Genomic DNA, 18757 nt, shown 5'->3' with positions numbered 1-18757 from the left:
ATATATATATATATATATATATAAGACCCATCCACCACAACAGAACTGAGATCCTAAAACCAAGGTGTCATGTACGAATGTGTACACTCTGTAAAGTGGTTGGTGTTAGGAAGGGCAACCAGCTGTAGAAACCAGGCCAAAATAGACTATGGAACTGGATGCAACCCCTGACCTTGCCAGTTCCTGTCAAGCCACTTAACCCATGCCAGCATGGGAAAGAGATGTTAAATGTTGATAATGATGATGGCACACATGCACACATGCACACACACACACATACTTTATTTGTGGATTAACAGTGCTGCAAGTGATTTCATGTAAAAAGAATTTTTACAATTTTCAAGTGATTCATTTAAAAGTGCTGGTAATTGCCTCAATTTTGGAGGATCTCATCCAAAATGAAGGCCATTACCATTATCTTGAAGTAGATCACACGATGACTGGGAAAGTTCTTTCCACATAAAATAATTGGTAGCACTGTTAATCCACAAATAAAAAATATTTATCCTCCAAATGCAGTGTTGAACATACACTTTCGCTGTTCAATATTATTCCGTGTGTGTGTGTGTGTGTGTGTGTGCATGTGCACAAACATATGCGTGCATGTGTGCATGCATAAAGCATAAAAAGAAAACAAAATTAACCAATTTAGCAGATCAAAGTTTTAGTTTTCGTTGGTTTAGGCAAAGAGAAGTGTGTGGGGGGAAAAAAAACTTCCGCTCATTTTTTCAGGTCTTCTGACATTGGTCACAACGACATATTTGATGTTTGAATATCTATAAGTTGATGTCATCAAGAAAAATGTAAAGGGGATGGCATTTTCATAGGGTTCACATTTGGGGGCCTAAGAGGGGGAAGGACACAGTATGAATAACAACAGCAGTAATGATGGGCTGTGTCATGTTATCTTGGATTGGGGTGATATTATAACTAGTGAACTAAGAAGAACAAAAGCAACAGCAGCACCAACAGAAGAAGCCGAGTGAAAAGATAGCATTTGTTTGAGGGTTGCAGTGTGTCGTGAGTCAGTAAATGGATCATTGTAAATTTACTGGATGGTTTTTATTTGAATGTGTTGGGGGTTGTTTCAGTGTGTTTAGCAGTCGCACCTTACTAGATACAGGTACCTTACTCTGTTGTAGGTCTTACTGGAACTTTGTAGGAGGGCAGCCATTGAACAGACTAGTATTTTCTGCTATCCAATTATTAACCCTTAGTACAATGCATTTTCTCTAGAATTGTTTTCCCTGCCACTGCCCTGTTACCACAAGGGAGAGAACTTATATGGTGACATGATGCACCTACAGTATGCTAAAGGTTAATGCAGAGCAATGGTTTTCCACCACTTTTTTGCCTATGGACCCCTTTGATTCCTATTTTGTTCTGCTAGAACCACATGTTAAAAAAAACTCTGTTACATTTCTATAATCAGATATTATTAGGGATTACATAAAAATTTGTTAAAATATTTTGTATGTTATAGAAGTATAACTAATCTATTGTTCATAAACTTTAATAACAAATTCTTATGTAGACTCCCAAGGGTTGTACAGACTCTGGCTGAGAACTACTGATGTAGAGGAAGAGATTTATGGAGGATATACCCAAATGTTGAGGTACACTGGAGTTGAAGGTTCGTGGTTCATAGACTACACCATCAAACAGAGAGATATGCTGGTGACTCTAAAGAATCAGAATGGCTAAAGATTTGGGTCACAAGGACTAACTGAGCATTGAAATCACCAAGTCATAGTTTCTATGGCTGGATGCCCTTCCTAAAGCCAACCACACAGAGTGTACCAAGTGCCTTTTATGTGCCACCAGTATAGATACTTCTAAAGTGTCATTGACATGGGTGCCTTTAACATGTCACCAGCTCAGGTGCCTATGTGTCACTGGCATGGGCGTCTTTTACATGTCACCGACATTGGCCATGATTTCACTAAGCTTGACATGTTTTCTCAAGCACAGCAAATTGCCAACAGTCTTGGTCATTTGCCATTGCCTCTTTGCAAATAACCCAGCTGGATGAGAGTAGCCACAAGTGTGCTTCACAAAACCCTGAGCTTGTTGAAATATCACTCATAAGCTGAAGAAAAAGAAGAGGATACAGACATATATTTATGTTTAACCCTCTCAGCCCAAAGCAAAGAGAGCAAACAAGTGTTAGTAGCTGAACTCCACACCAAGCACACAAAGAAATGTATGTCACAAATAAAGATAGATATTTCATTGAAAGCTATTAAACAGCAACATACTAAAATTAAGGATATTAAATGGAATTGGTAATGTATTAAACTAATACTAATATTCCATCACCAGCACCATTAGCTGATTAAGAATCATGTCTCATTTGAGACACATCATTATCACTTTACATTTGAAATAAGCTGACTTCAAGTTGTCCTGTGAATATTTTTGATCTACCAGAATCTTCTAGAATTTCCTGCACCTCATCACTTATAACAATTTACAATTTTGTTTTTCCTTCCTGGAAATGTTCAGATGTAGTGAACCTCATGGTTGAAAAAACATTGAGCAAACAATTTCTAAGACAACCCTTTAAATATTATCATGAATAAGTAAACACTTGTTAAACAGTTTTATACTTCACTGACAACCTCTCTTTATTTTGACTGAATGGATTTTAAAATGGGATTTACCAATTCACATATTAGGAATTCAACTATTAATCATGTTAGACACTGGCATGGCTGTGTGGTAAGAGGTTTGCTTCCCAACCACATCATTCCAAGTTCAGTCACACTGCATGGCACCAGAGGCAAATGTCTTCTACTGCAGCCTTGGGCCAACAAAAACCTTGTGATGGATTGGTTGATGAAAACTGAAAGAAGCCCATCATATATTTACATATATTTGTATGTATGTGTGTGTGTGTGTGTGTGTGTGCATGTGTCTTTGTGTCTACATGTGTCCCGCATCACTGCTTGACAACTGGTGTTGGTTTGTTTACATCCCCATAACTTAGCAGTTTGGCAAAAAGAGACTGACAGAATAAGTACCAGGCCTAAAGAAAAAGTACTGGGATCAATTTGTGCAGCTAAAATTTCTTCAGGGTTGTGCCCCAACATGGCCACAATCTAATGATGTAAACAAGTAAAAGTAAAAGAATTTTTGCTTACTTATTGTCAAACTTCAACCAGCAACTATAAACTGTTACTTTATTTATACAAAGTAATAAAACATAGAACAAATTATATAGAGCTTCCTAAAATAAAGCCAAAAACTTCTGATATTGCAGTTACTCTGTTATCAACATATACACCCCTACCAAACTGGAGCTAGACAAAACTTTAATATGTATCAAACGTTTTTAAATACTTCCCTATATAAAACCAACTAGTTCTACTGTTATGCAGTAGTTTATACGACATAAACAATTTCTAACTAAATTAAATAAATGTAACTACAGTATAACTGGGGAAGTATTTTAGTATCTGACAACTCATGAAAGAAGAGAGACTAAGAGATCAGGTTTTTTTATGGTTTCATAACTTTTGAGGGATGTAAAAACACTTGAACTTTTATTGGAACCACAAGACTTAGAGAATGAAACCACAGAAGAGGACTTAGTACTATCTTTTTACTTGAATCTTTAGCTCAAAAACCCATTCACAATAACAATGTATTCATATTAATAAAGTCAAACTAAATATGTTCAAAGGTTGCTTCCCAACCACATGGTTCCAGGTTCAGTCTCACAACATGGCACCTTGGGCAAGTATCTTCTACTATAGCCCTGAGTCGATCAAAGCTCTGTGAGTGGATTTGGTAGACAGAGACTGAAAGAAGGTCGTTGTGTGTGTGTGTGTGTGTTTCCATGTCTGTGTCTGTCTACCCATCACCGCTTGACAAACAGTGCTGGAGTGTTTACATCCCCCTAAACTTAGCAGTTCAGCAAAAGAGAACAATAGAATAAGTACCAGGCTTTAAAAAATAAGTACTGGGGCAGATAGAGTAGTTTAAAAATTCTTCAAGGCAGTGCCCCAGCATGGCCATCGTCTAATGACTGAAACAAGTAAAAGATAAAAAGATACATTAAATTGAATCATTCCTAAATCCAGTTTACAGTGGTAGTAGTAGTAGTAGTAGTAGTAGTAGGGAGCATGCATTGTAATACCTCATCGCTGTATCCACCATTTGTTGGTGCTTCTCTACTACTCCTGGTGGATGACACACCTTTGCACCACTCAGGCAAAAAGCCCCTCCCCCCCCCCCCACCGGCCAACTTATGCGTTTGTTTGGATAATCATTGCTGGTGAGGGTTTTATGAGGTCGAAGTGCAAATCCTATCTCAACCTCCTTTAATCACCTTTTATGACATGCAGAGGTAACGTTGGGGGCTATCCTATTGACATGCTGCCCCCCCCCACACACACACACTGTTTACTGTAAATTGTGCCAAATATCAAGAGATGATGATGATGATATTTAACAGATATTGCAATATTTATATTTGTCTCTTGTTTGATATGTTAGTATAGTAATACTACAGAGTTGCTGGGGGTTTGAAGGAGAGTGAGGAAACTAATTCACATTGCTGAAGGATTAGTGTGTCAGTTGATTGAAAGTATCGAAGCAGTGTTACACAAGAAGATATAGAGCAGCTGTATTGTTAGTGATGCAGCATATAGCAATGTAGATGATATTGTTTAAAGAAGGGAAGATGTAGTAATAGTATAAGATAACATTAGTAGTTATTAGAGTGTCTAGTTAACAGTGTGATACTGTTGTAGTGAAGGCAACACAGTGGAATATATAATTTAGTATTAATTATAGTATGTGGTAGAGGAGTGAAAGAATACAATAGTCAATAGTTAACGTAGTAAGTGTTATAGCAGACATGTGTAGAGGAAGAGTTTGAGCAATAATAATAAAACAATTATATATTCTTTTTGCAATAAGAAATAAAGAAAGGAGGAAGGAGAGAAAAGAGAAAGTCGGCATTATGAATTTGAATGACGATGGGTGGGGAATAAGTGAATTAGAATCAATAATGGTGTTATAATTTTTCCAATAAATCTCTTGCCAGCTTCTCTGATCATACTGTTTCTGTTTCATCTTTCTTTGATTCACTGAAAAATCAGTAAAATTTTATGACATGCTACAGGCAGAAAAATCTATGGAACACCATATCGATTTCAATTGACAAATTGTTAATTGAACATATTTAAATTTTTCCTGATGCTTTACTGTATGTTCATTTGTCGGCTTTGAACATTTACATATATTGCACTCTATATGGACACTAACATTCGCTCTAAATGTGGGGTTTGAATAAAAGAGGGAATGGTATTTTTGGTCAGGGACAACAGCAGCAGCTGTCTAAAGTTAGTTGCACAGATACATGAATGTGTATACGTATATGCATACATGTATGCATGTGTTTACCTCATGTCTATATGTAAACATGTTTATATACACACACACACACACACACACATATATATATATATATATATAAACACAAAAATATTTATACATACACATATACAGAGAAAGAAAGAGAGTCAGTGAGTATCTATGAGCAAGCGAGTATGTGTATGTATATAGGTATGTGTTTACACATTAATAACACTACTGTAAAGGACAATTGTGTTGCATCTTATTTCTTAAGTGTTATTTCCAGAATTTCAATTTTTGATCTTTATTGTACCTCACGCCCCCCACCCCCCAGTTCATGAATAGGCTTCAAATAACCAACAGAAATAAAAATTCAATTATTAACACACCACAAAATTCTCAACTTCCAGATTCTAATAAGTAGAGCGGGCATACAAGTACTACACTATCACTGAGATTAACTATGCACTTACAATCTGAAGCAACTGCAGCAATAAAAAGTGAACGGCCTCTCCATTTGTCTCAATATTTCAACTATTCCAGTTCTTCAGTCAACTATGAGAGAACACCTTCATTTAGGTATTGTGTCCATGGCACACATGATTCACTGGTTCATCAGTGTGAAGGGACTTTGATTCCCTGTGGTGTTTCTAACTCAGTCAAAGAAACCCGACTGGGCTGATGAATCTGACAAGAGCACAAGCTCTTGTTTATAGGAAGCAAGCAAATTATTTGCTAATGCATACGAATATCTGCCAAACTGCCAACTGAGGAGATACTTAACAATACATACATACATGTATATATATATATATATATATATAATTAAATTAAACCAAGGATATAAAATCCTCTTAAAGGGATGTTAGCATCCAAGTTCTCCAGTTTTATCCAGTGTATCAGTGAAAAACCGAAGACGTTAGTTTCACATTGATGGATATGTGTATATTACCATTTTTGTATGAGAAAAAGAAAACAGGCAAATTGGTATATGGACATTAAGTATTAGACCATATTCAATTCCAAACAATATAAACCCCATTGCACCTACAGTTGTTTCCATGCCCAACCAAATATTATTTAAGCTAACTAACGGATGCTTTTGTTTTTCAACACATTACACATACACACAAACAAATGCATTAACAAATTTGCATATACATATACACAAGTAATGGTTTCTTTTAATACATTGGTTGCTGAAACACACAGATCTGGGTCTAAAAAGGGCCAAACAACACAATGGAACGTAGCTCCTTTCTATCAAATTCTTTGCCTGACGAAATACCCAATTAACGATATTCAATATGAAAATGTAATTTAATTTCTCAAATTGAATTGGTTGGGCATGGAAACAATTGTAGGTGCAATGGATTTGATATTGTTTTGGAATTGAAAATGTCCTAATAAATTAATGTATATATATAAATTTCTCCATTTTCTTTTTCTCATAGAAAAATTATATATATATATATATATATATTCTCTTTAATTTGTTTCAGTCATTTGACTGTAACCATACTGGAGCACTGCCTTTAGTTAAAGGCATCAACGCCAGGATTTATTCTTTGTAAACCAAGTACTTATTCCATTGGGTTTTTTTTTTTTTTTTTTTTTGCTGAACTGCCAAAGTATGGAGATGTAAACACACCAACATCACGGAGATGTAAACACAGCTACATGCATACTTTCATTCATACATACATACATACACATCTATATGTATATTATCATTATCATTCACCATCTGCTTTCCATGTTAGCATTGGTTGGATGGTTTGACAAGACCTAGTGAACCACATGGGCACATTGAGCTCCACTGTCAGTCTTGGCATATTTTCTATGGCTTGTTGCCCCTTCTAATGCCTATCACTTTACAGAATGTACTGTGTGCTTTTTATGTAGCAGCAGAACCAGTGCTTTTTACGTGAAACCAACACCGGTGCTTTTTATGTGGCACCAACATTGGTGCTTTTTATGTAATACCAACACCAGCAGGGTCATCAGATCCATTTCAACTATTGTATCATCTGTATTTGTCTCACTTCTGCCATTTTCTTTTATTTTGTTGAGGCCTTCTTAACAATTAAAACATGTTCCATATATAAGGTTACCTTTAAATAGATATTTTTCATAATCTGACATATACTAAAGGACATACAACTATGGAATTCATATATTAGATACATGAGTTCCATGCTTAGATCAGATCCTGGGTTCCATTTCCTGAACAATCTAATTCTTGTACCTCAAGGTTCTATTTGCTCATTCATTTCTGTTTCAAATCTGTCATCAACTTCAGCCTCCATATAGTTACCATCACTCATGACTAATCACTAACAGCAATCAGTGATGAATGATGGTAACTACATAGAAGGAAACTCTACAATGTCACTTGGCTTGCAAGAAATAATGGTCAAATTTCTCTTAAATTATATTCCACGTTCTTTAAAAAAAAAAAAAAACGGTAACTCATGTTGAATAATGTTTGAAAGACTAGACAGTCACGAGTGGAATGCCTTTGATCATGGGTCTGCTTGATCAGAGATGACCAAGGGCTAAAGAACAGCAACAACAACAAAAAGTATATTGTTTAGATTCAGAAAGCATTTCATTACAGTTTGTTGCCATCTTAAAAACACACATTAACACACACACACACACACACACACACACACACGCACGCATGTGTACATACATATAAATGTCAATGATGGCATTTCCTTGAGTGTGTTTAACTTGACTGGTTTAAAGTAGAACCAAATTCAATTTTATCCTCTCCCTACCCACCCCACAGCATCCTTATTAGAATATGTTTGTTGTCTTCTCCAGCACCAAAACAGAAAACAACATCAACAGCAACAACATAAATATTTATCAAGTGAAGGTGATAGGATCAAATCAGTATTGTTTGAGAGTTTTTTTATAAGTTTCTGATTTGATATTTCTTATTTTCTTCCTATCGCAATGTGTGTGTGGGTGGGTGGGGAAGAAAGAACAAGAGATACAGTGGAAGAGAGGGAAAGAGAGAGAGAGAGAGAGAGAGAGAGAGAGAGAGAGAGAGAGAGAGAGAGAGAGAAACCAAGTGGAGAGTGAAATAAGAGGGAGATAAGACAGGAAATTATAGAGATTCAGGAAAACGAAAATAATTTTATTTTTCCAGGGGAAACCAATCCAATTATAGCCTTAAAGAATCTACCTGAGAAAAAAGTCATTTCAAGGAAATTAGCTGCCACACTGAAGAGTGAGCTGCTGCTGCAAGAGACAAGATATTGGTTAGAGTGAAGATAGTGAGGAATGGTCTGTGAGATAAAGTTGCTAAGTAGAAGTTCTCTTGCTAATAACAATATCTCATCTGTAACAAGTACTTCAAATCTTTAGACTGAAACAGAACAGATTTTCTGCACTTGCATGTTTTCATCTAAATTGATGTGATTTTGAGGAAGTTATATAATGTAGTTCAGATAGAATAAAGAAAAACAAAACAAAAAAAAAACAGAAACAAACTGATTAAAGATGTTTAAACTAATACTAAAATTTCCTCTATAAAATATCAACTTGGTTTAAACAATTTTCTAGAAAAGAGTTTAATGTTGGGGAGATATTATGAAAAAAAATATGATATTGATTTTTAGACTTAAGCAGGAAACCATAAATGTGTACGAAAGGAAATAAGATTGCATGGCATTAGAACCTTGTTTTAAGGGCAATAACAACCTAAATGGTGTGAGTTAACTTCAAAGAAGTAACAAGTTTACTATCATGGCTTTCCAGAAACTTCCCTTGGATGATTCTCACAATTTCCAATGTTAAGTGACAATACATTAGTGTTAGAAAAACAGTGCTTATCACTAGTAAACATCACAGTAACAAAGTTAGTCTTACCACCTTCTAGGATCTGCTACCAGAAACAGTATTAAAAAAAAAACTGAAGCTTTAGGGAGACCAATCATTTCTTCAGGCTACATACATTCCAAGAAGAGAGTTACAGATCATCGTTGAATATATCTAAGGTGTATAATTGTCGAAGTTTCTGTTGGTGTGCAGTGCTGACATTTAAAAGTTTCTTGTGGACAAAGACCATGAAGAGTAAGAGAGTTGTTCCAAAAAAAAACAAGTAAATTGCAGAAAATTCTAGTTTCTTATGGAGAATTTATCTGTTTCTTTAAATCTGTCTCTTCATATCTCAAAGAAATATTTCTACAACAGAGAATCACATGGATGAATTGGAAACTTTAGAAATGGAACAATAAACGAAATTATTGATCCAATAAACCGATCGATTAAAACCTATTTTTCCTCACAGCGATTTATATTTGCACAAGTCAATCCTATATAGGAGAAAATGACAGCACACTCACAAATAATTACCAACTAATTAACACATGACAACATTATTAGTAGACAATATTTCATAAGCAAATACTGAACAGAAGGTTACTTAGCATTACTGATTACTTCTTAATGAGAAATGATCAGCTTCAGGAAGGATTAAAATTGATCCTTAAAATGCTTTTGACAATATGAATTGCCCAAATTCTTTAACTGGTACTCTGTTGATTACAATGATGAGCATTCCATTTGATCCAATCAAAGGAACAGTCTGCTCATAAAATTAATGCACAAGTGGCTAAGCATTCCACAGACACACGTAAGATTAATGTAGTCCTCAGGATGATTCAGCATGACAGAGAATGTAACAAGACTAGCCCTTTTGAATTACAAGTGTCTTTTGCTATAGCATCAAGCCAACCAAAGCCTTATAATTAAATTCGATAGGTAGAAGTTCCTATCATGCATGTACATGTGTGTGTAAGTGCTTGTGTCTCCTAACAGAAAGGAGGGGAAAATTAATGTGTGTGTGTGTGTATGTATGGCCATTGCCAGTACCACCTGACTGGCCTCCGTAGGATTTTCGAGCGAGATCGTTGCCAGTGCCCCTGGACTGGCTTGTGCGGGTGGCACATAAAAGACACCATTTCGAGCGTGGCCGTTGCCAGTATCGCCTGACTGGCCTTCGTGCAGGTGACACGTAAAAGCACCTACTACACTCTCTGAGTGGTTGGCATTAGGAAGAGCATCCAGCTGTAGAAACTCTGCCAAATTTAGATTGGAGCCTGGTGTTGCCATCCGGTTTCACCAGTCCTCAGTCAAATCGTCCAACCCATGCTAGCATGGAAAGCGGACGTTAAACGATGATGATGATGATGATGATGATATATACAATTATATATTATTATATATTATTTGTTTCAGTCATTAGACTACAGCATCACCTTGAATAATTTTTAATTAAATGAATTGACCCCAAACTCATTTTCTGTTAAGCCTGGTACTTATTCTATCATTCTCTTTTTGCCAGACCACTAAGTTACAGGGACAAAACACACCACTGGTTGTCAAGCAATGGTGAAACACACACACAATTATATATTTATATATACAACAGGCTTCTTTCAGTTTTTGTGTACCAAATTCACTCATAAGGCTTTGGTTGGCAAAGGCTATATTAGAAGAAACTTGCCCATGATGCCACACAGTGGAACTGAACCTAGAACCATGAGGTTGGGAAGCAAGCTTCTTACCACATATATAATTGCACAAATTCTCATCCACTTGTTGCATCCATACTATACCTTCACATCTCATGAACATCTATTCTTCTAACTACCGAACTAATTCTCTACCCTCTCATATCTGACTCACCGTGCCATAACACTCTTAAATGAGACGAAAATACCCAATTTGTGTTTAAACAATATCTCCCTTACCCACACCACCACATCAACCACATACCCTGCCACCCCTCAAAAATTCATGATCTTTACTGAATCATGAATCGCTATGCTTGAGTGTGAAGGGGCTGCATGCTGACAACCTTTTCCTACCTCCCCTTTTGTGTCACTATGCTCTCTTGCACATGTTACCTTGAGATTTACCCTGGCCCCTCTCATCAACTATCTTATTGCCTCCACACCCACACCCCTCTATCCACCCTTATCTAAAGCGGACGGGCGGGTGGGGGAAGTACTGCATCTCTTCCTACTCAGCCCCTCCCATCCTCCTCCGTCAACACCCTTATCACACCAAGTCCCCACTACCCGCCTTCACTAATCCACTCACACTATGCTTCTCTCCGGCTCCCCCACACCGTTACCCCCTTCCATCTTATCTTTCCTTCACAAACTATTTTACCCACCCATATATAACATGGTGCAGCACTATATTCCCTCCTATTCAACCTTTACCTACTGTATTATCACTCTCTCCCTCTCTCTCTCTCTCTCTCTCTCTCTCTCACACACACACACACACCCATTGATACTTCTTTACACTTCCCTCTTTTTCTCCACCCCACACTTGCCTTGAACAGTGTCCCTATCCTCTCTCAACAATAAACCTGTGTAACTCCAACAACAAAAAATGTGCTTGTTCATGTGTGTGGATGTATATATGTATGTATGTATGTATGTATGTATGTATGTATACAATATATATGATGAGGATCCATATAAGGATGGGTATGAGAATAAAGAATATAGATATAACAGGAGTATATATGAATTAAGGCAAAACCCCATGGACATCCAAGTTAAATATATTCTTTGTCAGAAAGGAAATATATTTTAGAAAAGTAACTGAAAGCAACCAAGTGTAGAAGACAGAAGCCACAGGTGACACAAATGTAAGAGATGAATGATATGGCATTATTTTTTTACCCCAAAATTTCAGGCCTTGTGCTTAGAGTAGAAAGAATAATTATCACTTTTATTATTATTATCATTATTATTATTATTATTATTATTATTATTATTATTATTGAGTGAGAGAGCAGTGCATGCCATCAAAGTGACACTGGGGTAAAATATACAAAGCCTATTATACCCATCATGACTACCCATCTGATAAGGGTACACCATTATTATGATTATTATTATTATTATTATTATTATTATTGTTGTTGTTGTTGTTGTTATTATTATTCCGCTGAGGTCAATTTTGCCTTTCATCCTTTCAAGGTCAATAAATTAAGTACCAGTGAAACATTGGGATGAAAGTAATCAACAGGTTCCCTCCCCCAAAATTTCAGGCTATGTGCCTATGATAGAAAGGATTATTATTAATAATAATGATAATAATAATAATAATAATAATAATAATAATAATCCCTACAGGAAGTGCAAAAAATTGTGTTAACTGGAACGACTCATGTACTGAGAAGAGCATTATCGTTGTGAAAACAACATCCATTCATGAACTTCAAAAAAAAATTCTTTTTTTTTTTTAAATACATATTCTATCTGTGAATTTGCGTGTGTAAACTGGGAATGCATACAACGAGTTTCTCTGCCCTAGGTGTACGGAAAACACTCGGCGAGAAATGGAAGAAAATTTAAAGAAAGAAGAAGAAAAAAAAACAACTTAATAATAATAATAACAACAACAATATTATTACTGTTGATATTGTTAATGGTATACTATCATTTATAGGCATTCATGATCCCTTGAGTTGCCTGAAATGATCGAAAGAATGAAATATGAAGAACTGGTGAGTAAAGAATTACGAGTGTGACAGAGCGATCATATGCTGTTGGAGAATATAACTCAAAAAGCATCAATTTATTCTGAAAATTAATGATAAGTGTAGGTCATAATGTAAGAAGGTAGAACATACTGGCCCTGTGAGATTGATAAGATTAAAATTGTTAATGTTCCTCTTAAACAGCTGCAAATTGATGGCTGTTGGTAAATGTGCGTGGAGAGGAAATGAAAGATTAGTCCAAATAGTTTCAATTCTTTTTGGAATCTCTTCAGGGATTCATCAATAATTTATTAACTGAATGAGCTACCAGCTACAAAGGATTATATAAAAGACAGGTATTTACAAATGAGAGGTGAATTTAATGGTATTTCATTATGCATGCTGTGTCAGCTAAATATTCAAATTCACTCCAAAATGTATTAAAGCACCTTGCTTACTTTACTTTGCTTATAACAGCTCATCAAAGGTAATGACAGCATCAATCCAGGATGTTTATCCTTCTCTGCCTCCAATAGATTGTTTCTTAAGGGAGCACATGTGGTAGACAAGACTGAGATAGGATAAGCAGAAACTGTGGCCTAAAGGGCACTGAAAGTGACACCAAACAACAGCCACTGGGGGTTCATGATAATGTCTCCTCCTCTCTTCATGCAATTTCCTGCATTAGATTTCAAAGCACTCTACTCCAGCATCACACATGGACTTCCAGGGATTCAAACCAATTGGGAGGATCACCACATAAAACAAAAGACCACTTCAGATGATCTCCACTGGGTTGGTCATGAGATTCAGATACCCAGTAATTGGCTCCCAAAGATAGTCCTCTTCAATGAGGTTGACACTGGAGGTAGGCCTCATGGACATCCAAAATTTCATTTACATGATCATCTCAAGTGCTATAGCACCACAATTCACACAATTCACTTAATGCATCGATAATTCACAAAACTTTCCCAAGCTCAGCCAATTCCTTTGTAAACAGATACCATAGCAAGGTAAGTCACTGTCATTGAAGCACAATAAAAATAAAAGTGTTTAGTTAGTTTGCAAAGCTGATCTTAAACGTTACCTGGAACTTATGGGGGTACCCTCTATTGTATCTTTTCTTGAATACCTCTACTAATCCTACTTATGATGGGAAAAATAACTTTTCCATCAAATACTGACATTTTGTTTTGAACTGTTATGAATAGATGAGTAAGAATTTTTCTTTCATATCGAAAGAAGATCACCTTTTACACAGTATTTAAGATATAAATAAACACAGTTAAAAGGACATCAAAGAAAATCAGACAATAAAAATGACACAGTCGTAAAAAAGATCTGGTGCTCTGTCTTTTACAACAACAACTGTTCCAGTTAATCCCATCAATGGATCAACCTGCTCATGAAATTAACATACAAGTGGCTGAGCACTCCACAAACATACATACTCTTAATGTAGTTCTCAGAGAGATCCAGTGTGACAACGCTGGCCTTTTGAAATACAGGTATAACTCATTTTTGGCAGCTGAGTGACTGGAACAACTTGAAATAAAGTAACTTGTCCAAGAACACAATGTGCCACTGGGTATCAAACTCATGACCTAACAATCGTAAGCCGAATACCTTAACCACTCAGCCACATGACTTCACTGACGTAAATTAGATTGTTTGACATGAAATGTCGTGAGAGTGTAGTGGGTGCTTTTACGCGCCACCGGCACAAGGGCCAGTCAGGCGGTACTGGCAACGGCCACGCTCAAATGGTGTTTTTTATGTGCCACCTGCACAGGAGCCAGTCCAGCAGCACTGGCAATGACCTCACTTGAATGTTTTTTCATGTGCCACTGGCACAAGTGCCAGTAAGGCAACGCTGGTAACGATGAATAATAAATAACAATGAATAATAAATAACTCCCTTCATAGACCACTATACACTGACCACTAACTTTTTAGGGTGCAATGGTGGGTTTGGGTGGTGTTTAAGGGACTCTCCTATATCTAATCACTGTCCTGTTCTCCTGCTGTTGTCAAAGAGTATCCATTTCCCATCACAAGTAACGATTTGATGCAAAAATGGTCTTTTTCCAGTCTAGAAAACAATAAGGAGCACACTTTGAGGCATCTGTTTTTTTTTAATCTCATTCAGTTGATGTGGAACTAACCTATCTGTTTTCTTGACTTTTCTGATTTCTTACAGGTATCCAAAAAAAGTTGTGCAAGATGTTTGGAGTTCTGATGAAAGTTTCCCAACCTTTGTTCTTGGATTTTGTTCAACCAAAGCATTTAATCCATCATGCCGAATAACTGATTTTGGCCTAATCCTTAGTTTATTTTCAAGGCTATCATCTCCTGAACAAGAGCTTTGGAACCATCTCTGAACTGTTATGATGTCAACAAAACCATTACCAAAAGCCCGCTTGATATTCCATACACCTTTTGTGGCAGAGTGACCCAGTTTGTACTCATACGAGAAAATCACTCAACATAGTTTGGTTATTATCATCTTCGTAAGGTCTGGGTACAAATTTTGTATACCAATATTGTTGGGAAAGGAAAAGAGTCAAGATTAAATGCAAGGTAATTGAGTTTTTAAATGACTGAAATAGGTAATTAAAAATGTGACATTTCATGTGAAACAAACTAAATAACAGCATTAGCAAAACTTGGTGGGGTGGGGCAAAAAACAGAAGCTTTACATAGAAAAAACATAAAAGCAAAACAAAAATAGAAAAGTTATCTTTTTTATTTTTATAAAAAAGTAAAATGTTTATTCCTTACCTGGAATCGTGTCAGGTCTTTGACAAATGGATTTGTTGAGTTATACATTAGTTCAAATAACTGATCTTGTTGAACATCCTTATTTTTCTCAAGGAATCCTTGTGCTTTGTATACTACAGCACCTGCATAATGTTTGATTCCAAACTCCACCTCCCAGCATCGTCGATCTTGTCCTTTTATGTAAAATGGATGGTTACTTAATTCCTGATGTTGTTTATTTAAATAGGATTTGTCAGAACCCTGAATAAAACAAAATTAAAAAAAACAAATCACATACAATTGCCAGCATTTCCTGACATATCTCCCAAGGCATTTATCATTGTTCTTCTTCTTTCTATATTATTACTGAGTGAGAGAGCAGTGCATGCCATCAAAGTGACACTGGGGTAAAATATATGAAGCCCAGTATACCCATTGTGACTACCTGTCTGATAAGGGTACACCAGGCAGATGCATCACAACCATACATGCGTACGTACATACATACATACATACATACATACATACATACATACATACATATCTATCACTGATGTATATCAGAGAAAAAGGCAAACATAAGTGAGAAAACTGTAAAAGCTGGTGCGTGTGAGAAAGTCCTTGAGATATTTGTTCTGTGCTGAATTACAACCACTCCCTTGATATTTTCACACTCAGAAATGGAGTGAACCAGAAACTAACTCATTGGAAACCTGTAGTTAATTATGTATGCAACTTCCAAACCAAAATAATACATAAAACAACGGAAACCATCATAAGAAATTGACTGAGGTTTTCTTTGTTAAAACTTTGTGAAAGGCAAATTTAATTCATATTTGATTGTCTGTATACAACAACACCAAGTGGTCACAACTTCTAAATACAGTTGGATGTCATTGGATAAATGAAAGCCATTCATATAAGCAACTGCAGGCAAGGGAGACTACTCCTATTTATTTTTGCCAATGTTACCAGCCATTCAGTTACTGGTCATTTGTAACTATAACAGTATTGTTAAAGTACTAGTTCTCATCACATGACCCTAACTTAACAATACCATTTACCATCCAAAGACAACCAACATTAAATTATAGACTGGAATTAAGTTGCCATTCAGTGTTTTTCATAGCTGAACAATCAAGTACTTTTCTTTTTACATTTTTTTAATCAGTGAAGCCAAGTTAATCTGATAATAAATATATGCCAAATATTGAGTGCGCCCATGTTTTGCCAATATACTCTCTGAAGAACGTCATAAAAACAAGAAAACTAACACAAAAAAATAGTGCTTTATACATGAAGTCCTTGAACATATTTGTTCTGTGCTTAGTGGTATACACTCCACTGTCTATATCCCCTCAAGAAATACAATAAATCAGTGACTAGCCTGTTGAAAACCTGCAACCATTAGCATTATTGTATTATAATATAAAATAATATAAAACACCACTAGCACCGCAGTGGCACTAAATAACAATTCAGATTACATCTCCATAAAAGCCAGTTCTTTCATTATTAAATCTTTACTTCCCAAAACACCACTCATCATAGTTACAATTACTACACTAGTCATAGTTACAATTGCTACATCTGTTTATGCTCCTCTCAATGAGCAAACTGTGCCAGCTAGTCTGCCAAAGTCCACCCAAAATACTAAATTCTTTCAGACAATTCTTCATCACAAGAACTGTAACCCAGAGAAAGATTTATTTGTTGCCACCACTTATAGGTCAGTAGTTTTAGGAGAAACAAATCTAAACATGAAAACATATTTTATATGTACCTATATATATATATATATATATATTTATATTATAAGATATGGATTCAGAGAATCATGGGGTTATCACAGAAAGCTCCTCTAATGAACTCAGCTATCAGACAACATAGTAACCCAATACAGAGAAGTATAATATAGAGCAGTGGTTACCAAACTATTTTGGGCTGCTGCTCCCTTGGCATCCAGGCTGCATCCACCCCCACCCCCTGACACCATCACAAATTCAAAACAACTGTATTTCATAAATTAATCTAATTAATCTATTATTTTGTTGTTTTCACATCACCCTGTTATAACCCCACTTTTCTTCAATGTCCCCTAGATCTTTCTGCCACCTGCAGGAGGTGCAGTACTGCCCACTTTGGGAACCGTTGATGTAAAGCGTTCATGCAGTTGAAATAGAGATGATCCAATCAATGAAATTATTTAATGAGGAGTATATAAACCATAAAAAGTCAGAAGATATGAGAGATAAATATATTAGACAGGTATATGTCATGTGATTAAATGAATACATTCATCTTTCATACCATCTTGCTTTGTATGGTTTATATGTACATGTGAAGGTGCCTGGCCAAGTGGTTAGAGTGTTACAGTCATGATTGATAGATTGTGGATTCAATTCCCAGTTTGGGCAGCACATTGCATTCTTGAGCAAAACACTTCATTTCATGTCCACTCATCTGTAAATGGGTAACCCTGCAATGGAATAGCCTTTCAATCAGGGGAAATGTTGGCCTGTTGGGTGGCATCATTCAAAGCACATAGTGTCCAGTAATATATAACAACAGCCGATAGTCTGGTTGATACCATGATATATATATATATTTGACATTGATTACATTGACCCCTTCCTCCATACTCAACTGGTACATATTTTATTAACTCCAAAAGGATGAAAGGTAAAGTCCATGTCGGAGGAATTTGTACTCAGAATGTAAAGACAAACAAAATGCTGCTAAGCATTTGGCCTGGTGTGCTAACAATTCTCCCAGTTTGCTGCCTTGATGATAATAATAATAATAATAATAATAATAATAATAATAATAATAATAATAATAATTCAGACAAATACATAACAAAAACACCAGGACTTACATGCCAGGTTCCTATAAATATATATAACATACAGAAAATTGCACTACTGGGCTGTGCACATATCCTACGCAAAACACTTTCAATACAGTAACCATAAGAGCATCACAGCAAACCACAGCACATACCCAAAGCACACAGAGCTGCACTCGGTAGTGAAGTGAAAGCACACTATAAAAATAAAACTACTGAATAATAATCATCATCATCATCATCGTTTAACGTCCGCTTTC

General features: G+C 36.0%; 1 protein-coding gene across 2 annotated transcripts in view; it reads right to left on the bottom strand.

The window, feature by feature from the left end:
- The window catches only part of LOC106873920 (unconventional myosin-X), a 545087-nt gene that overhangs the window by 390476 nt on the left and 135854 nt on the right, over positions 1 to 18757 (bottom strand). For both annotated transcript variants that reach the window (XM_052971791.1, XM_052971792.1), the window contains exon 11: positions 15671 to 15910. In XM_052971791.1, coding sequence (XP_052827751.1) covers positions 15671 to 15910 — 240 coding nt within the window. The remainder of the gene's footprint in view (positions 1 to 15670; positions 15911 to 18757) is intronic.

The sequence above is a fragment of the Octopus bimaculoides genome, chromosome 11, assembly GCF_001194135.2.
Source record: "Octopus bimaculoides isolate UCB-OBI-ISO-001 chromosome 11, ASM119413v2, whole genome shotgun sequence".
NCBI lineage: Eukaryota > Metazoa > Mollusca > Cephalopoda > Octopoda > Octopodidae > Octopus > Octopus bimaculoides.
The sequence above is the reverse complement of the archived record's forward strand: the minus strand, read 5'-3'. Positions and strand labels throughout refer to the sequence as shown.